The sequence below is a fragment of the Hyaena hyaena genome, unplaced genomic scaffold, assembly GCF_003009895.1.
Source record: "Hyaena hyaena isolate Hyena2069 unplaced genomic scaffold, ASM300989v1 scaffold_138, whole genome shotgun sequence".
In the NCBI taxonomy this organism is placed as follows: domain Eukaryota; kingdom Metazoa; phylum Chordata; class Mammalia; order Carnivora; family Hyaenidae; genus Hyaena; species Hyaena hyaena.
The window spans coordinates 120,100-144,026 of NW_024080770.1; the positions used below are offsets into that span (position 1 = coordinate 120,100).

Genomic DNA, 23,927 nt, shown 5'->3' on the forward strand with positions numbered 1-23,927 from the left:
CAAGATCCTCTTTTCTGCCAGCCAAGTTGTGGAGATTTTCCAGATTCTCTTCCGGACTTAGGCTCAGTATTAAGGTCCCTGTTCTGATAGTGACTTCTCAAGTAACAAGTCACAGCTGTGGGGGGGGGGGGGGGGGGGCGGGCGGGGAGGGGTTGTAAAGATGTAGAATTTGGGGGCAAGAGGCACTGAGTTAGGGGTTGGCTCCTGTAGACCCAAGTCCTAGACAAGAAAGGTGAAGTGGGACGGGGTGGGGGACCTTAAGTGTTTGTCAAAAATGTAAAGGGGGAACAGGTTGGATGGGAATTGATGCCTGAAGGATTTCCCCAGAGGAAAGCTGCAGCATTTTCCTTACCTCGGGTCTTTCCCCCTCTTTTCTAGGGTTCCAGGACATAGTCTGAGGCAAGATGGAGGGTGTGAGGGGCCTTCACACTTCACTTCATCCCTCTACCCATCACAACATACAAAGCAACTACACCTGGATTTTTCCAAACAACTTTTATTTCCTCAAAGTCTTCCTTAACTATGGAACAAGAAGCTGCCACTGAGTAGGGCCCAGTATAGGGGCTTTCTTTTCTACTCCCTCCCCCCAATATAAAAATATAGATATATATTTTTGTGGTCCCCAAATCTTGTGCTGTGGAGGGAGGGACGGGGTAGCAGGTTTCTGCTCTGTCCTGTCTCAGGGTGATGCTCTGCGATGCCTCAGAACAGTGTGGCTGGTATTCAGTGTTCATTCACACAGGCCTTACGGTTGTCACATGGAAGCCACAGCTGAGGGAAGGGGCTAACACGTTTCTCACTGTGTACCCCGTCTTGGGGCTGTGTCCTGGGCATGAAGATGGAGGCATCAGACCCGGGGAGAAACAGTGAGTGGGGGTGATTTAGAGACAAAACAAACCTCAGGTTGGCCCAAGGGCCCCCCGCTGTAACATATCCGGGACTGGGAGTCAGACAGACTACAGGAAATAGGAGAAAAGGCAGGGGCAGAGTGGGGCCGTGGGGGCCCGGCCTGAGGCAGCCTGCAACAGAGAAGAGACAGGAATCAGGCTTGTGAAAACTCTGCCCCTCTTCTAGTCTGTCTGACAGGCTGGACATGCAAGAGGGGAGATGGCTAACGATAGGTGGGCTGATGCTGGAACAAGCCGGCTCCTGGGCCTTAGGCCCTAACAAGGAGTTGTTTTCTTGTCAACAAACACTGAGGTCATGATGGGAAAAAAATCAGGGACTAGATTCTTATTGAAAGTACCTTTAGTCTTTTGGAGGTCAGAGGAAGTAAGGAAGGAAGAAAATGATCCTGAATGGCAGAAATGGGAAGGAAGGGATAGAAGTGAGAGGTAGGGTGAGGGACTGGACCCGGGTGCTCACCCTGGTGCAGAGCTGGGTCCCGGCTCCGGCTCACTGCTCTCCCTGGTCCAGGGTATAGGGGATGTGGGGCCCGAAGAGCCTCTCATCCCTCTGCAAGTCGGCGGTGAGCCCTGGCCCAACCTGGGCCTAGCCTGTGTGGACAGGGGGTGGGCTGAGAGGCTGGATTCTTCCATTAAGTTTTTTGCTTTTGGTTTTGCTTCTAGACTTTCCGTGCAGAAGAGTGTAGTACAGGGGTCAACACCGGTATGGCGACCTTGAATTTCTGGGCACTGTCCCTAGCTGAGAGGGTAAGGCAGGATCATAGCTAGAGAACTCTTGGGTTTGGTTTATGACTATACACTCTTAAGTCCTGCTTGACTAGGTGAGGCCCAAGGATCTAGCAGTTCACCTCCGAGGCTGTATCATGGCTCACATCTGGCTGAATAGAGAGGCAGTGTTTGGAAAGAGGTTGGAGAGCTGGTGGGTCTCTCTCAGAGCCTTCTGTGCCTCAGTGCCTGCCAGGGCAGCTTAGGCCTCACGCATCCACTCTCTTGTCTGTGCCCAGCTGCGGCCAGTTTAACATGAGCACTCTGGACTGAATCGGGAGTTGGTGGCACAGCTGTTCTTAGGAGCAGCAACCAGATGTGTTACCTGGGGAATCCGGGACCCCTCCTGGCGGGAACTCTCCTCGGGCAGGTCTGGGCAGAAAGAGAGGAGAAGCTAAGGGCAGGGGCAGGCAATGCCAAAGCTAGCAGGCTGAGGTTGGGGGAGATCTGGCAGGGATGCGGATTGGAAGCAAGCAAGAATCCTGGCTGAAGGGCTGGGGGTACTGGACAGACAGGCGCTCGGGCACCAGAGCAGCTCTGATACCGCTGTGGGGAGGCTGTAAAGCAGTGCTGAGCAGTTTCCCTCCCACTACCCCGATGAACAGCGCTGTGCTGGCCTCTGCCAGAGTTGTTACACTGGGGTTTGGGGAAGACCTCAAAATGCTACCTGCAGTCGTGTCCTGATACAGGGGATCCGAGGTCCAGACCCTAGCAGCCCTTTCCCAATCACCATGACAGCCTCTGGCTTGTCCCCTGAGGACAGGAGTGAGCAGCTGCTCCCTAGGAAACAAAACTGGTATCAGGGTAGAGGGCCACGGAGAAGAAGAGGTAACTTCCTTTAGCAGAGGGTTTCTCAGTATTAGCAATATTGATATTTTGGGCTGGATGATTCTCTGTTGTGGGGGCCTGTCTTGTGCATTGCAGAATGGTTAATAGCATTCCTGGCCTCTACCTACTAGATGGCATTTCTTCCTCTGTCCCCTCCCCATTGTAACAACCAAAAATGTCTCCAGACCTTGCCACATGTTCCCTAGTGGGTAAAACGGCCCCTGGGTGAGGAGCACGGCAGGCTCTAGTCTGGTCCAAGGGGTGGAGTAGCAGCTTGCAACTGGAAACACAGCCCATCAAGCTAAACTACTCTATGAATTTGCAGACTTCAGGGCTGCTCCTGTCCAAATGAGTAAGTGTTAAGGATCAAGGCAGTACCCAAGGCTGGTGGCTTGAGGGCTACCCATTGAAGAGAGTTAACAGGTTGGGAGTAGTGGGCTCTGAGAGAGTTAGAAGATGTTGGACTGGAGTCTTGGGAATCATTCCATCCAGTCCTGTACACAGCTGGGTGTATGACTTAAAAGGAGAGCAGGCAGCCTAAAGTTTTATGTGGATGGTATGGTCACACGGTATTTGCCGTGATGACAGGCGAAGGGCCTCGGTCTTTTTTTGTCCTTCAGTTTTGTCCGTTGTTGCCCAGTTCCTGGAGTCAGGAAGCTTGAATCGGGAGCTGACACTCAGGGTCGCAAGTGAGATGATGTGTTTAGAGCAGCCCCTGCCATAGTAGGTGCTCAAGAAATGGTAACTGTTATTTTATTACACAAAGATGTCCGTTAACTTCCAGCTTCCTGTACAAGGGCATGGGTGCTTCAGAGATTTGGGATAATGCAGGAGGAAAACTGATGCCCCTGGTATGGAGAGGCCTGCATTAACCTTCTGCATCAAGTCAAGAAAGAAGAGCTGAAGGGATTGGTTTAAGCCTAGTAGGGAGTCTGGTCTTCACCCTGGGTAGTAGGGAAGGCAGGAGGCTGGCCAACCCAGATTTCGGTGGCAGTGGGTACAGACCTGATACGCTGAGTGAGCCGGGCAGGAGGCAGGAGCCCACGCTGTGTGAGGCTGCTGGGCTAGAACTGGCAGGATTTGAGGACGGGGCCACGCCGCTTGAAGTGGGGCGATGCGTCAGTGGCTGCTGCCGCCGTCTCCTGTCCTGGCTTCGGGGCTCTGAGGGGAAGGGACACAAGGGGATTAAAGGGCAAGTAAGTGAGGCCCTGTCACTCCAGTGCCCTGCTGGCCCTCGCGCTTGTCCTCACACCGCCACCCCTCTCTGGAAGTAAATCTAAGGTGGGTGGAAAGACCTCCGCTGTTTATTCCAGTTACCCGAGTCACAGCAAGCCCTCACCCTCCTCTCTGAGCATCCACCCTGCTCCCTCGCCCCTTCATTCTGGCAGGGAGGTTACAGAGCCTGGCTTCTGACACACGACTTCCCCAGGCGGCTCCCAGCTCTAACCACTCCCTTCAACTACTCTTCCTGCCCCCAAATGCCAGTGCCCCTCCCCCATCCTATCCTTGGTCCCCTCCTGCCACGCATACTCTCCCCTCCCAAGCTGCTCTGGAGCCCTCTCTCCTGAGCTGCAGCCCAGGGGCCCAGTGGCATCTCTGCCTGGCAGTCTCCACGACCCCAGCAAAACCAATCTCCCATCCTTGCCTTTGTTCTCCTTATGTTGGTGAAAAATGCGCTAGAAACCACAGTGTCCTCTTCTGACTCCTCCCTCACATTTCGATGTGTATTTAACCAAACTTGGACAGTTCTGCCTCTGCTTTTGCTTGGATTCCTCCATTCTCCCTTGCCATGGCCAGTGTCCAGCTATAGGCTTTTCTCATTCAAGCTTTTGAAAAAAATTCCCCACTTGTCGCCCTTGCTTGAATCTGTTCCCTTTTACGACCGCAGTGTTCACACGGGTGCCAGAAATTACTTCAAAACGTAGACCTGATCAAAAGTCATTTGGCTTAGGCAAGGGGAGATACTGAAGGTCTTTTCAAGGATAAAGCCTCAACCTTTTACTGTGGCATTCAGTGCTCCACCCACTGTGGTTCCAGTCTGCCCATCCTTGGTAGGAGGCCGACTTGGTCCTTCACACCCTCTGCTATAGCCCCTGTAGCTGCTAGCTGCGTGGTTCCTCTGCAGTGTCTGTTTCCTCTTCTAGTGAAACCTGGGACATCGTAACATGTCCCATCTCAAGTGTCACCTCTGGGAGGCCTCCTTGACATGACAGGTAGAACTGACTGTTTCTCCCTTTATTGTCCTTTGTTCACTTGGGTAGTAATTATTTATGGTTTTTGTCTCCTTACTAAGTTAGTACATGTACTATACTAAGTTAGTACATGTACAGTACTATGATCAAGCCTGGTACCTGGTACTCAATAATTGTTCACTAATATTCTGCTTGAAATTGGAATCTCTTGAGGGTAAGGACCTTGTCTTCTCCAGTCTGTATATCCTGGTGCCTACAAAAAGCTGCCTAGAAAACCAGAGACTTTAGGAAAGGTTTTGTCTTCCCGAATAGCAGACACCCACCATAGACCATGGGCTGGCTCAGTAATCTCCCTGAGTCTAAGGACATATGCTCTGCCCTGTGGGGCAGCTCTTCCTGGTCCACTCTGTGGCTAGAGCCTCACTGCTACAAGTTTTGAGAGCAGATGGTGACTGGATGGTGTTGGGAGGCTCTCAGGTCCTTCTCATCACAGAGGGATGGTGGGTGCCAAATGCTCTCAGACTGAATGAGCTATTAACCTTCATGGAGCTGAAGTCAATGGAGGTCCCAGCATGACACTTGGCCTCTAACAAAGCAACATGTATTAGATGGAAAACACCTCTAATTCAAGAAGTAGGTGACAATAATCAATGTTGGCCAGCTATAATGAGCAGTAGCCAGCAGTGACAAGACTACTTTTGGAAGTCCCAAACTCAGTTTTTAAAAATTGACACATGAATAAGGAACAGATGAAAAGGAGAGATTTCAGGACAGAAGCTACTCTAGCTTTGAGGCATTTGCTGAGAGGCTGGGTACCAGTTAGAGTACCAATTAGAGCCAAGAGTCAAAGCTAACCAGACCGTCAATTATAAGTCAATAATAAACAATAACAACAAACAGACCTTAGGGTACGAAAGAGGCGACACGCAGTGAAAGAACAGAAGTCAGAGACTCCTGGCCACAGTCAGCCTGAATCATTACTGCCAATGTCTTAGAAATACTGTAGAACCCAGTATTCTTTAGTAAAACACTGATTCTTTAATAAAACACTAATATCAAGTGATTCTTTAGTAAAACACTGGTATCAAGATGATATCCAGATGACAGTGTATAGGAGGCAGAAATGAACTTGATCAAGGATGGAAATAGGTTCTTGATGATTTGAGTATCTCTACACAGAGGCATTTTGAAATCATGTTAAGGAGGAAGCCTCACCCACCCCAGGAAAGGTAAGAAGGAGAGCAAGTAAGAAAGCAAATGAGAGGCTTTAGGACATTTCTAGGTTGTAGTAAGAAACCAAGTAACACTCAGGAAGGTATGAAGCAGAACAGGCTTATGATATAAAAAATGTCAGTGTGAATATAAGTATTATGGGAAAGATACTATGGATACAACTCAAGAATTCTGCTCCTAATAGAGTTTAAGGATAGGAGACCAGTCTGGTGTAGGAAAGGCCTAATAATGGAAAGGATAAGGCATCTAAAGATAGCATTTTAACCTTCACCTAAAGGATTTTTTTTTTTTTTTTTAAGAGAGCACATGTGCACTGGGGGAGGGTTAGGGGGACAAGCAGAGGGAAAGAGAATCCCAAGCAGGCTCCACACCCAATGCAGAGCCCAATGTAGGGCTCAATCCTACAACCCTGGGATTGTGACCTGAGCTGAAATCAAGTTGAATGCTCAACTGATTGAGCCACCCAGGCATCCCTTAAAAGACTGTCTTAAAGCCTGGCCAGGCCTGCCTGTAAATTTGGCAATGTGAGCACACAGCCCCATTTCTCATGTTTTGACTTTTGCCCCCATATAATCCAGGCCTGCTCGGTCCCCATTGAGACAAGGATTTGAGGGAGGAGCCCCAGCTGTTAGTTCTTGGTTCTAAGCTATAGAAACAGTGGCTTGAGGCTGGGGGGAGAGTGATATGTGAGTCAGCTCTGCTTCCAGAGGTGGTGAGATTGTATTTTATGGTAATCAACTGTAGATTCCATTTGGGGAGCAGTAGGAGAATCCTGGCAGAGGTCTGAGGTAGAGCCACACTGATCTCCCCAGTGTAGGAGTTAGAATGGATATTCTAAAGGTCTCAAAATGTAAAGAACAGTCATTTGACTTGGCATCTTTGAACGGTCCCTACATGGAGCACCCTAGGTCGTACTGAATCCCTGTGATGATTGCAGACCGGATTTATGTCCTCTAAGGGGGGAAAAGGCGAGACAAGCATCATTCAGCTCCCAACTTCTTTTATCCATTTGAAAAGTATTCACTGATCATTGCATAAATGCAAGGTACTAAGGGAATAAGTAGATGTGTGGGGAAATATTTCCTGCCCCCAGGCTTTAATCTACCACAAAACTTGGTTGCAGTGAAAAAAGTAAAAGTAGTGATGGTGCTGGAGGCATTCTTCCTCTGTCCTTTGACTCACTTTTCAGAGGAACCTCTACTCACCATTGGACTTGCCCAGCAGCAGCCTTTGGCTGAGCCATGGCATGGCCGAGGCCAGGACAGAGTTCTAGTAACTGCAGGTACCAGAGCTGGGTGGGAGGACAGTGGCCGTGGCAGGAGGACAGCTGACAGCCTCCGTTTTTACACTGTCCCTTGTCTTACATCAGGGTCCTGCCGGGAAGGCCAGAGGGCCAGGGAATGTGTTTCAGTTACTGGGTGGAACTTGCCTGACTCCAAGGCCGGGACTAGGATGAGGTGCCTGGGGTGCAGCCCGCCCTGAGTCCTGGGTGCCCCACCGGCCTCACCTTAGCCCCGTGCCCTGCATGACCGACAGGAGAAACTGGTTGACTTATCCACCCTCACCCCAGCAGGACTTCCTTCAGGCTCTGTTTTGCTCCAGTATCTTGCAGGCTTTTGACTTCCTACTTCCTGACTCAGTCACTGGACCAGCTACTCCCGGGAGCTGGCCTTCCTCTGCAGCAACAGCTGCTGCTGTGTGTCCTGCGCCCACTGGCCGGGCACCTGGCTGCATAACTGGGAAGGTGCTGCTCAGGATGTGTTTTGCAGCTGGGGGAACTAGGTAAATAAGCTCCTGGCACTGCGGTCACAGGATGGGGGTGGGGTGGGGTCCAGCCTCCTTGCAGCCCTTGTAGTGTCCTGTCTCTGGAGCATTCCTGTTCACCCTGAGTTGCCTTGCCTGGTGGCCTCCTAAAATGTTCATTCTCCAGTCTTGAGAATAGAACCTGCCAGCCTAGTTCCCTAACCTCTGCTTTAAGCTTCTGGCTGGGCTGCCTAGATCTTTTCTGAAATTTTCTGGATAAGCCCAGTCTTCTGCTCTGTTCTGGCCAGTAAAGGATAGTCATGAATTAAGTATACAGTTAAATGTGATATTTTTATACATGGGGAAGTTTCTTCTAAATTTACAAGTAAGAAGGAAATGTTTTATCAGATCACAATCTCAGTTTGGGCTTTGGAAAGTATAGCAGCTTTATAGTTAGATCTTAGAGATATGGGAGTTGTGTTCTTCCTATCTCAAAAGACAAAGTATGCCTGGATGTGGCAGGGGCCAAAGAGCCAGATGTGCGGAACCAGGAACTCGCACAAAGCTACAGGACAGATCAACTGGACAAATGAAGCTGTTTTTCTGAGGGCTGGTTAAAGATGCCAAGTCCCAATACCACAGTCTGCACTGCAGGTCCCCATCCTAAGCCGGGGCTAGTCTCCAGGCCTGGAGTCCTCTCAGGCACTCCGGGGGATGAAGCAGCAAAAACTGTAGCACCTGGAGTCAAGATTCCAGCGCTCTGACCTTTCACCTCCTTCCATTATTCCTGTTTGGTATAATTAGTAACCTTCTTCTGAACACTTTGACTTTGGAGACATAGTTTGTTAGGTGTCACAAGTTGTACACAAGTCCCCAGGGTGTCTCTTCTTTAAGCCACCTCCTTTTTTCTGCCTCTTAACTCATGTACCTGGGGGATATCACTTCTCACGTGTTTTACCCACACCTGTGTATGGATGATGCCTAGATCCAACCTTGATGCCACCTTTTCTACAGGCTGGCTCTTTTTTCTGCCTGCGGGACATCTCCATAGAGATAGCCCATGACATCCAAGCATGTCTAAAATAGATAAACTCTACACTTTTTCTTCCAAACAATGTCTTAACATCACCATGACTCTTCCCTTTGGGTTGTAACCTTGAAACTCTTAGTTTGCCTCTCTTCCACCATCACTGAATCCTGCTACCTCTGTTTCCGATGCACATATTTATCTCTCCATTCCAGACCTGGTACAGCCATTAGTTATCTCCTGTATCAGTTACTGTGAGGATTCCCCTCCCCCTGCCTGTCCAATGCATACAACAGTTCACAGGCCACTCTTGCATAAATCTTCTGTTCCCATCATTCTCTGAAGCACGCAATCATCCTGTGTCTCAGTTAACTCATCATCTTTGTTTTCAAGACATTTCAACTTCATCCTCCAACCTCTCTCCACCCAATTTCTGTGCTGAAGGGCTTGGCCCTTTGCGCCAGCTCGGTCTGTCTGCTTCTTGTCCTCTCTGCACAGCAGCACTGACCCTGGCTACCACTCTCAGCTCTGGAATGTTCTGGTCAAGCCATACGCCACAATCCATTCTTCAAAATCATTGCTCAACTGAACATTCTTTGGCCACTTACTCTTGAGTGGTCCATGACGGTGGCTCCCCCAGTGCCCTGTGTTTATGACATAGTGTGATTTTATGTTGTTTACTGTCCTGTGTCCCCTGTTAAATTTCAAGTCAGTCAACCAGGAAATACTTAGTACTGAATATGTACCTTTTCTCTTCATTACTTGGGGAAGTAACAAAGACAAGAGAATACATGTCTCTCACTGATGGAGCTTCATACAGCACTCTGCATTGGGGTGGGGGCTGAGGACGATAATAAAGTACTGATGAAAAACTGCTCAGGATCCTCCAGTGAGGACCTGGGCCTAGAGAAGACTCTTTCCTATTTCTCTTTTGTAGTCAGGGAAGGGGAATTTAGGGCGCTGACATCCCTTCCTGGGAGCTATGAGTGAAGAGGTAGGAGAGGCTGACAAAAAGAAAAAAAAAAACAACAAAGAAACAAAGAAAAGAAATTAGAGAAGTCTGAATAATGGTAAGTGAATAACTTCGCCACCTAATAGCTGTGATCTCTTGGACAAATCACTTTTAAACAGCCTCAGTTTTCTTATCAGAAAAATGGAAATACCGTCCACCGAACAGGGTCCTTATGAGGATTAAATGAAATATATACGTGATACTGTTTTGTTCACTGTTTAATGCTATTTAAATACACGGCAGTATTAGTAGTTTAATGCTCTCCTTCAAATACACTGTACAAAAGCATCCTCTCCAAATGGGAGAATCTCACGTGGAATAGAGGCAGGGGCAAGTGTGTTGCTCACCAGGGACAAACCGTCTTACTGCTCAAAGCTGCTAAGGACACTGCTCTCCCCGCTGCGGCTGCTCCAGCCAGGGCAGTCAGAGGCCCACAGCCACCGCCCAGGGCACGCTGCGGGTCTGCACCAGGGAGCGCTAATGAGGAGTGCGGCCTGGAGCTAAGCAGAGCTCTTAGTTCCAGCTTACGAGCCTCCAAACTCTGGCAGGGTGTCTCAAGCTCAGAGGCCACATACAATACTGATTTGGGGTTTAGTGTATTTCAGGAAGTAGCACTATAACACTCTCTCCCCACCAAAGTCTGAGTCACCCCCAAGGAATGGCTCCATGGTCTCTTCCTCTTCTATTTCCCTAAAAGCCCATCTGTTTCTGGTATACATTTGAACCCACACTCTCTCATCAGGCAGGGTCTCATCAAGCCAACCCTAGGGGTACTGATGCAAAGGTAAGCGGCAGTGGCCATGGCTGGAAGGGGCCAGACTGTTGTACTGTAAGCCTCAAACAGAAGCTGTCTGTACTTGTTCCGTTTTTCTCTGGAAGGCTTAGAATCCTTCTGCGACCATGTTCTGAACAGGCTCTGAAGCCAAGAACAGTTTCCTCCCATAGAGACCTTGAAGAGGGGTCGCCATCCTGCAGTGCTGCAGTGTGCATGCTGAGGACAGTTCCTCATACTGCTCCTGACAGGACTGGCTGACCCCATTCTTGATTCGGAGGCTCCACATTTCAGTGTGGCCCTGTCGCGGCTAGTGTTCTGTCCTTGTAAATCACCCTGCTTCCCAGCACGTGCTGAAGCCCAGGTGTCCAGGACTCTCCTGCCTGTGCCACACACAGTACTGCTCTGGGGCTCATGGCGCAGGGAACACCAAGGTCGCAGGAGAGGCTGCAGATTCTGCTATAAACTAATTTTATTGATTCACCTCTTGGTCCCAGCCAAGTGTGCATCTTCAAGCTCTTACTTCCCCCAGCAATTCCCCAAACAACTGAACACCTGTTGCAGGGGCTCCCAGACTGGCTTACCTCTGACGGGGCCCAGCACCCGGTGGCTGACCTTTTGAGTGCTAGAGCCCAGGCCTGGCAGCCCTGAGGGCCGACTGCCATGAAAAGGAAAGCTGGGGGAGTTCTTCATCTGTGGAGAGTTCTGCTGGCTGCCAGCGCCTGTGCCGGTGCTAAAGCTGCGTGCGCGGCTCAAGGGCGTTTCGGAGCAGGAGGCCGGCAGGCCGCTGTGGGGAAGCAAGCGGGTGCCAGTGAGCCCTGGGCCAGGGAGGCTGTGTCCCAAGGCTTTACCCGGGCTCTCATGCTCAGTACCGCTGCACCTCGGGTGGAAAGGCACAGGGGCTCACTGCAAGGCATAGGGGAGGAATCTGTGTCCACAGACGGGGTGTCTAACCTGGAACACACCAGCTGATCTTAGAATGCCTGGGAGGCCCTGTTCACATATACGTGCTCCTGCAGAAAACACGCTAAGGGCTATGGGGCTGTCTCGGGGCAGCTTAGCTCATAGTGAATTCCCCTCCTTATTCCCTTGACGCTGGCCCTTGGAGCCCTTGGTCATCCCCAACCACTGGAGGTCAAGACCTGCCCCTACCCACACAGCCCCCCTCCCCCACCAATTATATTTAATTTTGTGCCAGGCTCTGGAGCAGGGAATCCCCTGGCCTGGTTTTCAGATGCCTAGAAGTTTGTAGCTCCAGGGAAGAGGGAAGAGGATCCCATTTTCAAAAAGTGTACTCATCTTACCAATTTTAATTTGCTCTGAAAATACTCACCACGTGGCCCTTTTGGAGAAGGGAGGAACACAAATCCCTGGGAACTCCTTGCTCTGGAGCCCTGCTGCACTCACCTACCCTTTCCTCCATCCACCCTGCGGGTCTTACTTGTTACTTTTGGGTGGAGTTCGAGAGCCTCTCTTCTTGCTGCCGCCCACGTTCGCAGAGCTGCTCAGGCCCCGGCTGGTGCGCACGTGCTTCAGCAGCCAGGCGCGGAGGTTCGTGAGGCTGCTGTGCTCCGACAGCACAATCCGGGGCCACGGGTTGCACTCCGCCATGTCCAGAGCCGCAATGGCCATAGCGCGGCCCACCTGTGGGATAATCCAGTTTGGCTCAGCGTCTGGGACTTCCTTCCAGCCCGGGTTGCTGAGCTGGGGTGGGCTGCATGGCACAGTGGAAGGGGAGGGGAGGCCGGGCCCCAAATCTCCTCAGTAGGTACCCTACATTTTGTGCCAGGACTGTTTATCTCGGCAGATTTAAAGCCGTTCCCTAAACCGGTGCTCATTTTGGGACCCTCATCCTTTATGGGCAAGAGCAAGTGTGCTTTCTGGCTGGCGCCAGGAAGGGACGCTCCCAGGAGGAGGAGGTGTTTCAATCTCTTCTATAACCTGCAGCTCTGTCTACTTGCCCTGTGTGCCCTAGGACCCTGGGGTCCTCAAGACCACTGTAGAGGTGCTGCTATTAAGCCCAGGAGTGAACAAACCCAATAAAAGGAGGAAGACAAGCTCAAAAGGCAAAGACTCTGACTCAGATGCGCTGGGGATTCTCCACGGTGTGAACTCAGAAAGAGTGCCTCCTTGGTCTCCCCCCACCATCAGAGTCAGGGGCCTGCCCCTATGTTAGCTGCGGAAAATACCCACAGCAGTGAGATGGTGACAGTAGTAAGCCTCTCTTCAGAGGGCCTTAGTTGGCAGGAGTGGAGACCCTTCCAGATTTGGAGGCTCCCCCTTTCCCCAGGTATCCCGTGTTCATACCTGCTCAAACAGTTCCACAGTGTATCTGGAGGGGAAAGCCGGCGGGGGAGGGGGGCTGGCCCGCCCGTTGTCATGGCAGGCCGCAGGGATGCTGTTTACTGAGCGTCCAGTGTTGTAGTTGCATTCAAGTGTGTAGCTAAGACACAGAGACCTTTATTAGTGTCCTGCCCTGACAAAATCAGGACAGAACCATGGAGGACTACCTGGGTGGTCTAAGGAGTAATCACTTGGAAAAGGGTGGATACAAACAGAAAAGTGCTAATCACTAGGAACTAGCAATTGACCTCGGCACTGTGTCATGTGCCCAAGAAGTCCTAAGAAAGTCAGCCTCTCAGGCTAGACAGTAATGCTGATGGTGAGCCTGTCTTTTGAGAAGACTTGGGTCGTCCCCTGCTCCTCAAACACCTTAGACTGGGTACGGTTTTCTTTAAGGAAGTTACTGCATCAGCTAGATCCCAGTTTCCCCCCAACCTGTGGATTATCCCTGAGGCTTTGTAGATTGCAACCCGGCCGCTTCCCTCCTTAGACTGGCCGTCTCTGCGGTCTCGGGCATACATGTTCTTCTCTGAGAAATTGCAACCCTGGAAGTCGAAGTGTGCTGAGTTCAAGGAGATGAGCTTTGGATACAGCATATTTTCCACCTGTTTGAGGGAGAAACAAGGCAATTCAGGAGAGACGGACAGAAAGAAGGAAGGGGCAAGCAGGGGGCCATGTGACTAAGGTCACGGCAGATACCATTACAGCCATCAGCATAGCCAGCGTTTTTTGAATGTTACTGTGTGCTTGATGTTATTTCCAGGTACACTTCTATCTCTTTTTAAGCTCTTAACTTCTCTCCAATAATGCACACTTTTCCTATTTCCCTGATATCCCATACCGTAGAATAAAGACTACGATGGTGACAGCTTGGCCTTTGTTCCAAGGTCATGAGGTAAAGACAGACACAGAGCCCAAGCGCCACCCCCCCCTTGGCCCTCTGAAGCTTGCCTCTGAAGAGGGAGAATACCTCTTGCAGCCACAGGCCTTCCTACCACAAGACCACCTTCCCTCTGTCCGTGGCCTAACCTTTATCTCCTGACCTGCACCGTTGCCCACGCTCACATGGCACTCTGTGGATTCCTACCTGGGTGCTCTCGTCACTAAAGCTGTTTCCGTACATGAAACAGCCCCTTTTGGAAGCATGTCCATGCAGGTCCACATAGTAAGCCACGCCACTCTCTCGTGGGGGGATGGCGTCGGCCGCCGGCTGCGCAACCTCGGCGGACTGGTGTGGCAGAATCCACATGCCGCTGGGCTTCTGTTCTGCCGCTTCAGTCTGCGTCCAGCCTTCAGGGTTATCCCTGTCAGGTGCATGCCCAAGGTGAGCTTCGTTCTGGATATTGTTGGTTTTCTCGAGGTCAGAGAGGGGAGCATCGGGAGGGAGACGGGGACTGTGCTGGTGCTCGGAGGGACTCTGGGAGTTTAGTCTGGAGTGCACATGGTGGTAGAGAAGCACAGTTTTGGCCCCATAGATGGCTGGGTGCAGGACTGCATCGGGCTTCAGGTACTGACGGTTCAGGTTCACTCCACGCGAGTCTGTGCTGTAGGAAAATAGAGACTGAGGCAGAGTCCAGAGCGCGGGGCCAGTGAAGGCGACATGAGAGTCGATGAAAGGGGGGCTGTGGGAGGCTGACTTATACAATGAGAGGCCCAGGTTGCACTAGGAAAGAATGAATGAGAACAGGCCCTCTATTTGGTGGGCTGTCACCCCGACCACAGAGAGCTACGCACGCTCCCTCTACCCAGACTGCGGTTATTCTAACTCTACTCCTTCCAGAGAGTGCCGCTAGATGTGCCGCGTTCCTCCTCTGTCACTGGACGATGAGATGGGCTTGCCCTTGTCCGGGTGCCAGAGGATTGGAAATACAGAAGAAGTTAAAGGAGAGGCTGCTAGTATTTCACTGAGATGGAGGGCCTGGAACAATCCTGACAGGCCAGGGAGGCTTCTTACCGGTAGTGGCCCCGGACCACACCATCAGGGTTCAACATGGGAATCAGCTTAAAGACAAAGAGGCGACGAAGGGTTTGGGCCCGGGGGTCATCAGGTCGAAGGATGAAGTCCAGAAAGCCATTGAAGACAAAGCTAGATGGAGTCTCCCCAGGGTGCACCCTACTGCTTAAGAAGAATATCTGAGGTGGAGAGGAGAGCGGTCATTAGGCCAGTTACTTGCTAGGTCCACTCTAACAGTACACTGAGGGGGGGGGCAGGCCCTCTAACAGTATATGGGGGGGACTCTAACAGTACACAGGGGAACAGGCATTCTAACAGTACAGTGGGGGGCCTCTAATAGTATACAGGGTGTGGACATTCTAACAGTATATTGGGAGGGGCCCAGGAAGTGGAGGGGAGCAGTCACACTTGCCTCCAAATGCAGGCTAAGGCCATGGCCAAGACACCCAGAGGTAACATGGCCGCAGGCTATCAACAGGGCCGGGAGCTAAGGAAATGCCACAGTACTATCTTTATGCTGTTCCCACTTACCCTCTTGCCTGTGAAACGGAATGGTCGAGGAGTGCCGGTATCCGGAAATAGCTGCTCTAGCCGGGGCTCTCGATCTTCTCGAAGCCCATGGCAGGAAGTGATCGTTAGCAGATCTACACGAAGTCCATCCAAAGAATAGCAAAGAATCTCACGGTGGTAATAAATGGTGTCCAGGGGGCTGTGGGGATAAAAGTCATTATCCCCAGGAGAAGTCCCTCAAGTCCTGGATAAAGGTGAGTCTTTAGACTGCTCTTTCACTCTAACCTTTGGGGCCTTATAGTCCCTCATGGTGTTAAATGAGGTTGAGGATTTGGGCGGAGACTGAATTACTAGAACGTGGAATATAAGACAGGAGGAACACGCTGTTTTCTCCCCAGTTTATGGCTCTCTACCATGGATTACTTTGTACACAGAATCGCCCTCTGCTGGGACAGAAAAAAAAGGTGTGCTGAGCAATGGCAGTGCTAAGTTCGGGATAACTGATGGGAGCTCGGATATCAAGAGGCTTGAACTGGGCAGGTGGATGAGTAGAATGCAGGTGGTGGTATCCTGAGGTCATGGTCACACAGAAGCATATTTGTCAAAGGCACCCAAAGTCCCACATTCTGTACAGAAAAGCAACTGGTGACATTTTGGTTGGGGGCTCCTGGGGCAAGTTCCAGAGGTGCTGTCTGGTCGAGGACTGAGCGGCAAGGAGTTAAGGGTGGGGTTGGCACCTGCTATGGGTAGGGTGGTTCTCCAGAAAGCGCTGGTCTAGCTGGTTTAGCAAATCCTGGCAGTCACTGTAGGAGAAGGGGTAGCAGAAGGCGAAGAAGGTGGTGGCCCCACGGCCCTCCACGAAACGGTGGACAAAGGATAACACAAACTGCGTCTCTGTCATCTGAGGAGCAGAGGAGGAAGAGGGAGGGGCTGTTGGTGTGAGAACTAAGCTCCTACCGGGATCCCCAGGAGCTGACCCTACACCCTCAACACACTGCCCGACTTCCCTCCCTCTGGGACTTGCCACGTGACAATCGGCTCCTGGTAGGCTTCCCGAGGCAGGGGCTTATCTGGGCTCCAGCCAGCACTAGAGGGGAAGCCGGTACCAAAACCCTGGTGTCCCACCTGCCTGCTCCTCTGTGGCGAGGGGAACTCCCCTCTCCTTTCCCTCTCCTACTTTTAGCACCCAAGTCTGCCTTTTCTCCTCATGGAGAACTTACCTCAAAGGTGGGCCGATCTCGGATGCGTTCCCAGCGTGGCCGGGTGGGCAGCGTGCGCACAAAGGGGGCCATGCCCTGGGAATACAGCTTGCTTTGCTTATTCATGTTCATAATGTTGATCTTGATGAGTTTCCCTGGAGTTCCTCCCCGGACACTGAAGTAGAACCATGACCTGAGGGCCCGAGGAGGAGGAACTGGTCATTATATACTGAGGGCTGGAGAGAGGCTACATGGGACAGCTGGAGCGGGCGAGACTGGCAAAGGCCTATTCAGTACAGAGGGGGCAGGGAGGGGGGGTGGAGAGGAAGGGTACCAGTGGTATGCACTGTAAGGCTGCTAAGTGAGACCCTCCAGCCGTTTCCCCTTACCTGTTCCCATTCTCAAATTCCGTTTCAGCACAGTCTGGACGGGTCCACACGTTGAACTCATAGTCAGGAGAGGAGGCGATGCTGCTGCTGGGGGCTGATGCCCCCCCACCTGCTGCTCCTTCCCCCTCACTAGACGCAGATTCCACCTTCTCCACATGGGCTAGGTTCCCTGAATCAAAGCGAGAACTGAACAGCAGTCCCCCGCAGCGCAGCTCCATGGTGAGGCCGGGAAAGCATCCTCCTGCCCACTCTGGCCCTGAGAGCTGGGGCGAGGTGGGGGGTGGCGCAGGAAGAAGGAAGAACAATGAAAACGAGTGTTTTGGGAACCTCCTGATAAACGAAAGCTGTTCTTAGGGGGTGCCCTAAGAAGCAGGAGGCTCTTTGCACCTCAGAAAAGGCAGAAGTGGCCTTCTAGCAAAGGCTAAGAGAAAACGGGATTCTATCCCCACACAAAGGGTTATGACTGACCTAAAGGGACTCCGTTTGGCTCCAGCTCAGCTATTCCAAAATGAAGTACTCCGTGGCTTAACTATGTTGAAAAATGCTAGAGTCCAAATTGCTTTGCAGCCCAAAGACTAGAGGATAACACTGGAGGGGGCAGATTTCCCAAGCCTAGCCCAGGTACACCCACCACGACACATGGCCATCTTTCAAAACGGGCCGTCCTGGATCTCTCGTTCCTAGACAGGCTCCCCACTCTGCAGCAGGGCAGAGCAGCGGCGAGAGCCAAGATTCTAAGTTTTCAATGGGCAGCTGCTTCTCTCCACTCCTCTGTCCTCACAAGTACTGACCAGGCACCGTCTGTTGCTTCCCTGAACCCTCCGGAAGGGCTAGTTCTTCCTTTTTTGTTACTACCCTACGCCTATTAATGGAAGAAAACTGGAAAGCTATGGCCTTTGCCAAGTCAAAAGGAACAAGGCAGAAGCCACCTGCTCACCTGAAAACCGTAGTTCGGTTCCAGGTAGGGCATGGGTCTGTTTCCAGCCCCCTCCCGCCCTGTAAAGCACTGGAGTCCCTGAATAAAGCTACGCTGGCAGTCGTTGTGGGTAAGCGATGGGTATTCTGAGCACCCCTAAAAACGTGGCTGGTAGAGACCCACTAGGGGGTAAGGGGTGATTCTCAACCCTCGACTCTGACAGACCCTCACCTCACACTGACCGAGCTCGCCGTCGGCAGGGTGGGGTTCGGAGGCATGAATGGACGACACTGACCCACACTCGGGGCAGGGACTGGGGGGGGGTGAGAGGTGTGGGGGTGGGGCCGGGGAGGCCGGGGCTGGGGGGCGGGGCGGGGCGGGCCGGCCGGACCGGGCCGGGCCGAGGGGCGGGGTGGCATTCCAGAGGGGCTCCGGGCTGAAAGGGGCTGAGAAGGGGGCGGGGCCGGCGGGGCCCGCGCTCCTCGCAGCGCCCCTCACCTCTCTCGGGGCCGGCGATCCCGCTCCCTCTCCCGTTAGCGAGGCGCCACCTCGGGCCCCGGCACCCGGGCCCTCCACCCAGGACCCAAGCAAAACCCGAGCGCCGCGGTGCCGGGACCCCGCTCTGCCAGGAAACAAGAAGTCTCTCGCCTATTGGCCGCGGATACAGCTGGCTACCCGCCCAGTAAGGCTCGCTGCCATTGGTCGGCACGCAGGGGTTCCCTCGCACGTTAGCGGGTACCTGAGCCAGTGGCGTTTGGGGGCTCGGCGGGCCGATCCGGCCAGAGGGTTCCACCCGGGTCTTCTCAGAAGACGGTTAACGGCCCGTCCCCCCGGGGGAGGAGAAGACCAAAGTGACCAAGAAATAAACTGGAAGACTCACCTGCAAAATAAAATCACAGTGTGCGAAGCTAATTATTGCGCACCGCGCTCCTCTGTGTATCGCAAAACACCTTCCCGGGTCCACGAATCTCTCGCAGTTCAGGGATCCTCTGGTACCGACACACGAGGCAAAAAGCCTGAGTGGAGGATGCGGGCATCGATCCCGCTACCTCTCGCATGCTAAGCGAGCGCTCTACCATTTGAGCTAATCCCCCGCCTGCTGCCGCTTCCTTTCATTTTGCCTTACAGGCTGTTCTAGGCTGGCCGCTGACCCGAGGACCGACCGCACTTCAAGATATTTATCTAGTAGTGTGCAGTGGGATTGTGGGCAAGATTTTTAAAAGCAGGCGTATAATAACCACACGTCAGCAATAGTAATAACATATCTTCGCATTTAACCCACAAGAGAACTGGATTGTACAGTGCCTCCGTACTGCATATGTGTTTCACCGAACATCTGTCGTGCTCGTGCAAATCCACAACGAAACTTTCTCCCTATGGGATGACTGAAGGAAGTGGAGGCTAAAAAGATTGTACGAAGTCCTTCGAGCCGGAATCGAACCAGCGACCTAAGGATTGCCGCAACTCATACCACTACAGTCCTCCGCTCTACCAACTGAGCTATCGAAGGCTCCGCTGCTCCTGGCCCCTGCCAATTCCTCCCTAATGCTTACCGAGGCCATACTACCCTGACAAGATCTAGAAGATTTGGGGGAAAACTCCCCACTGCGCTTTATGAAGGAGCTCGCCCGCCGAGCCCCTTCAAGGCGCACAAAAACAAAGGAAGGCAGAAACAAGTTCGAGCAAAGGACCCGCTTCCCAATTCTGGACAAAGGAAACGGGCAATACGTTTCCCCTCCATGTCTCTGTTTTAAAAACAGAACAGAACAAAACAAAACAAAACAAAACAAAACAAAAACCCCACACCTCTTCACCTCCCGTGGCTTTTACAGGATTGCGGACGCTTTGAGATCCCGCTCGCAACCTTGAGCATTTCCCGTGCTTCGCGGGCACGCACATGTGCTCTGCAATTGCAAAGCCTAAGTGCAGTTTGCAAAGCCGAGGGCTTGCTTTCGCTATTTCCTTCAGATTTCCCTTCGGTGTCTTGGGGACGCCAGTAAAATCCTACTGCTCTCCGGATGTGAAGGACATTCTTTGGGTCAGTTAACATTCTGTCAGAATTTTTTCGTTCTGGCTGGTGCATAAAACATAACAAACCACAGAGCTGCTCGCTGCGCGCAGGACAGCGAACCTCGGGCCGCGCAGAAATCCTGCGATTCGGGACTGGCCGCGGGCGCGGAGCGGGGTCCTGAGCGAGGTCCTGCCCCTGGACCCTACCTCGCCACACCTCCCCTCCTCTTTCCGGGGGCCTGGCCCGCCAGCCTGCAATCCTCTGTCCGCTAGAATTTCCTGGGGGCTTTGGAACGAACCTAAAATCCAACTCCCCTATGAAGCCTTGCTTCGTGGTCTGGCGGAGTGCAAGTGTGGGGACACCTGGACCATTTCCAGCTCTGCGGACCGGGCTACCTGGAGTCACGGTCGCCCTGGGTAAATCCAGGTCCCGTGAAGGTTTCAGGCCCCGTTGCAGCTTACACTTTAAATCCGAGGTCTCTGATGTCATTGAGCACAACAGGGCTTTCACCCCTGCGCCCACCCACGGAGCAGGACGTTACCATCTTCCCACCGATTTCTTAGTTTAATTTCATTCTGCTGCTGCAAATGCTACCGCTGTGTCCAAAACTGCTTATTTGGGCAGTTTTCTTGGCCCGGTCTTTAGTGTGCCCATTGGCTCTCTTTCTTGAGGGGAGGAGATGCTGGTAAACCGAAGGTTTTGTTGTGGTGGTGGTGGTGGTGGTTTTGTTGTTGTTGTTGTTGTTTGTTTTTAAAGACGAGATTCCCATAACATACAATTAACCGTTTTAAGGTATGAACAGTTCAGTAACCCTTAGTGCATTCACAGTATTATGCAAATTATCACTTCTCTCTAGTTTCAAAACTTATTTTTTTAATCACCCTAGAACATCCTATTCTCTAAGTAATCATTCCCCACCACCACTCCCCACCCAGGCAACGGCAACCACTAGCATTTTCTCTATGGCTTTGCCTATTCTAGAGATCCTATATAAAAGAAATAATAAAGTATGTGACCATTTGTGTCTGATTTCTTCCACTTCTCATAGTGTTTTTGAGAGTCTTCCAGGTTGTATCCTGCGTCACGGCATTCTCCCTTTTGGTGGTTGAATAATATTCCATTGTATCTATATACCATTTTGTTTATCTTTCTAATGATGGGCGTTTGGGCTGTTCCCACTTTTTAGCTTTTACGAATAACCGTGCTATAAACATTCATGTACAAGTTTCTGTGTGGGTATGTGTTTTTAACTTGGGTGTATGCCTAGGAGTGGCATGGCTGGGTTTTATGGTAATTATATGTTTAACTCTTTGAGGAACCACCTAATTGTCTTCCACAGTGGCTGAATCATTTTATATTCCCACCAGCAATGTAAAAGCGTTCCAATTTCTCCACATCCTTGCCAACACTCTTCTGTATTTTTTTTATTATAGCCAATTTTCAACAAATTGAGCTCACTTATAATAAGCATTTTCCTCTGTCATTAGAGATTCTTTGAAATCAGCATTTGACAGCTATTTCCCATTCTGGTTTTACAAGAGTTGTTTTTGTAATATTCATCTTATTGTTGGACACAGTTGGCATCTAAGTTTTAATTATTAATACTGCTACAATAAATGTTCTTGTACATCAATCTTTGTATTTCTTTTCTCTAGTCACTAGAATATATCTTCAGGAGTGGAATTACTTGGTAAAATAGTGTGGAACTTTTAAACTTTTTGATAAATATTACCAAATTCTTCCCAGAAACAGTACACAGATTTCTAGGACAGCATTCACTGAGTAAACAATCACTTTAAAAAAATAAAATCTTTGTTAATGGGCAGAAGTGGTAACTTATTTGAAATTTGCACTTTACCAATGAAATGCACTTTTAAAAAGTCTATTTTCATTTTTTAATGAATTGTCTTCTATCTATGTTTTTGTTTTTAGGTTTTTCTTGATTGTGCAAGTGTTTTTAATGTTAAGGGTGTATTCATGATCAGCTTACTAAGGAAATAAAAGCCTTGATCAACACACCAACTAGACCTAACAGAGAGGCACAGAACCTTCCACCCAATGATAGCAGAATACATTCTTTTCATGCACATACACGTGGAACATTCTTCTGGATACCCCAAGTGTTAGTCTACAGAACAAGTCTCAATAAGTTTAAAAAGACTAAAATCATACAAAGTACACCTAATGTAAACTATGGACCTTGAGTGATAGCAGTGTGTCCGTGATGCTCACTGACATTGACCAGTGCAGGAGACTGTGTGAGTGCGGGTGGGGGGCAAGACGTATATTCTATTTGCTCAGTTTTGATGTGAACCTAAAACTGCTCTAAGAAAGTCTATTAAAAACTAATAACTGGTGTGCTGACATAGTAATATGTGTATATATACATACACATACATACATTACATACCAAGGCACAGCCAACAATGTGTCTGAATTCAATGTCTTTATTAATGGGCAGATTATTCAATATTGAACAAGTATTTGCTCATACCCTGAATGGTGAAAGCTCTCCCCACCCCCATCTCCAAATTCTTCCTAACACAAATTTGGGGCAATGAAACTGCCCAGTAACATGGCATAACACATAGGGGAAAGCGAGCCTTTGTCCTCTCAAGCCCTTTTGGGAACAGATCCACGGAGTATGTAGAAAAGGATGGATCACTTTAAGTGTTCACTGAAATCCAAACTCCTTCAGGAGGGAGAAGACGGAAATCCTCAGAGGTCAGAAAACCATTGAAGTTTCTGTGTAATTGTCAACTGGATCCTTCTGGAACAGAGTAAGGCACGCTCTACCCCAGGGGTGATGGGACCAAGAAGGGACTGGCAATGCTACAGGTGAGTCTAGCAACGCTGTCTGTCTTGGGGAAGTCAGACCACCCCTTCAGCTGCGCTGCTGTGAAGCTGGAGCTAGACTGCGTACAGAAACGTGCTTTACGGCTTGCGGAAAGCAGTGTTGCAAACGAGTCGTGTGCCAGGACTTGCAGGCCCAAACAGGAGTTGGCAAGAGATTGATAAGAGAGAACCATACTTAAAACTGCCCTTCGGTTGCTGGGCATGTTATCTGTAGACCTCCAGCTGAGTGAAAAGTAAAGTCACGATGTCCAAACGTGACCCTCTGAGGTGTCAGGTTACTTCTGTTCCTCCAATAACACCAATCATCATAGTGTGACAGCCCACCTGTCAGCCGGAGTCTGCCCGCCTGGTCCACCCCAGCCCAGTTCACTGGCTCGGCTTAGATTCTTGTGCATTGACAGGTCTGCCAAATGGGAAACTTCCGGGTGTCTGGTTTAGTTTTATTGGACAGCAGGTGCAGTGTTGGACTACTTCTCTTGACACAGGAAAACTTCTGGACCATTCCAGTAACAGGTCAAACAACTGAGTTTATCAAATAAAGCCAGTTAGGATGTCAGTGTCCCTGTGAAAGGCTGTGGAACCCCCAGCTAACCTGACTAGATGTTGCACCCCAGGGCTCTAGGTCAGAAATTAAACAAACGCAAGGTACATCTAGTACACACTAGAAACCAATGCAGCACTCCTCAGTGGCATTCTTTGATTTGCTGGATTGTGACAGTCCAGCAGCGTTGGTGATTCAATGTCATCATAGGACAGGGTTGTCCTATGCTGTTGCCAATCGAGGTTCACACCAGCCCTTTCAACTTGCCTTGAATTCAGGCCAGTTATAAGGATTCACTATTCTTACGAATTGCACGTGTTTTCTGATGGGGAAGAAGTGAGGTCTTGGCACCCTCGGACAGTCCTGCCTAGCAGTCCTAGACCTTAGCTGCCAGGCGGGGCTTTCGCCCTTGGGAAAAATGGTCATGGTCATTGGCCACTAGGAGATCAGGGTTCTGCCCAATGTGGACTGTTTAACGCTCAATGGTAACAGTTACATCCTAACAAGGGAAGGGAACTCAATGAGATGCTACTGTACTCATGACCTCACTTTGTGCCATGATTTTTCTATGCTCGCTACTTTATAATAATCTTGCCACTGAAAAGTCGAGGGAGGGTCTCAGGGCCACAACTGAATGGGAAAGTGGTAGCTGGCCACCAGCCTGCTGTCATCTCAAGCAGTTGATGGAAGCAGGAGCCAGCCTGTGGGAGTTGGGGTGGATGGCGCACCTC

At 50.8% G+C, this 23,927-nt stretch overlaps 2 protein-coding genes and 2 non-coding genes across 7 annotated transcripts in view; 1 reads left to right on the top strand and 3 right to left on the bottom strand.

The window, feature by feature from the left end:
* OST4 (oligosaccharyltransferase complex subunit 4, non-catalytic) overlaps positions 1–610 on the top strand; it is a 1,511-nt gene extending 901 nt beyond the window's left edge. For both annotated transcript variants that reach the window (XM_039238288.1, XM_039238289.1), the window contains exon 3: positions 379–610. The gene's annotated coding sequence lies outside the window, so the exon portion shown is untranslated. The remainder of the gene's footprint in view (positions 1–378) is intronic.
* On the bottom strand, positions 481–18,412 carry AGBL5 (ATP/GTP binding protein like 5). Of its 3 annotated transcripts, none has more exons than XM_039238285.1 (15): positions 18,287–18,412; positions 16,873–17,135; positions 16,505–16,676; positions 16,022–16,185; positions 15,306–15,483; positions 14,775–14,953; positions 13,908–14,364; positions 13,256–13,425; positions 12,785–12,920; positions 11,919–12,121; positions 11,062–11,264; positions 3,504–3,659; positions 2,338–2,450; positions 1,366–1,496; positions 481–1,019 (listed from the first exon to the last, which is right to left on the bottom strand). In XM_039238285.1, exons 2-15 carry the CDS (start codon positions 17,088–17,090, stop codon positions 848–850), a joined length of 2,652 nt encoding a protein of 883 aa, XP_039094216.1. In that variant the 5' UTR covers positions 17,091–17,135; positions 18,287–18,412; the 3' UTR covers positions 481–847. The 3 variants fall into 3 exon arrangements, with proteins under 3 accessions (XP_039094216.1, XP_039094217.1, XP_039094218.1); XM_039238286.1 differs by lacking the exon at positions 18,287–18,412 and adding an exon at positions 18,020–18,069; XM_039238287.1 differs by lacking the exons at positions 481–1,019; positions 18,287–18,412 and adding an exon at positions 1,996–2,042.
* A 397-nt stretch (positions 18,413–18,809) lies between these two features.
* Positions 18,810–18,882, bottom strand: TRNAA-AGC. The gene has a single exon. It is a non-coding gene; the product is annotated as a tRNA-Ala (tRNA).
* Positions 18,883–19,208: 326 nt separating this feature from the next.
* On the bottom strand, positions 19,209–19,298 carry TRNAY-GUA. Its single transcript is given in 2 exon segments — positions 19,209–19,244; positions 19,262–19,298. It is a non-coding gene; the product is annotated as a tRNA-Tyr (tRNA).
* Positions 19,299–23,927: the final 4,629 nt, after the last annotated feature.

What these genes read in the sequence shown, in the direction of transcription:
- AGBL5 (XM_039238285.1), bottom strand. Translation starts at nt 17,090, where the DNA reads ATGGAGCTGCGCTGCGGGGGACTGCTGTTCAGTTCTCGCTTTGATTCA. An exon ending in GAATTTGAGAATGGGAACAG is followed by an intron (nt 16,677 to 16,872) that starts GTAAGGGGAAAC and finishes TCGGGCCCTCAG; the next exon opens with GTCATGGTTCTACTTCAGTG. An exon ending in GTGGTCCGGGGCCACTACCG is followed by an intron (nt 14,365 to 14,774) that starts GTAAGAAGCCTC and finishes ATTTTCCTACAG; the next exon opens with CACAGACTCGCGTGGAGTGA.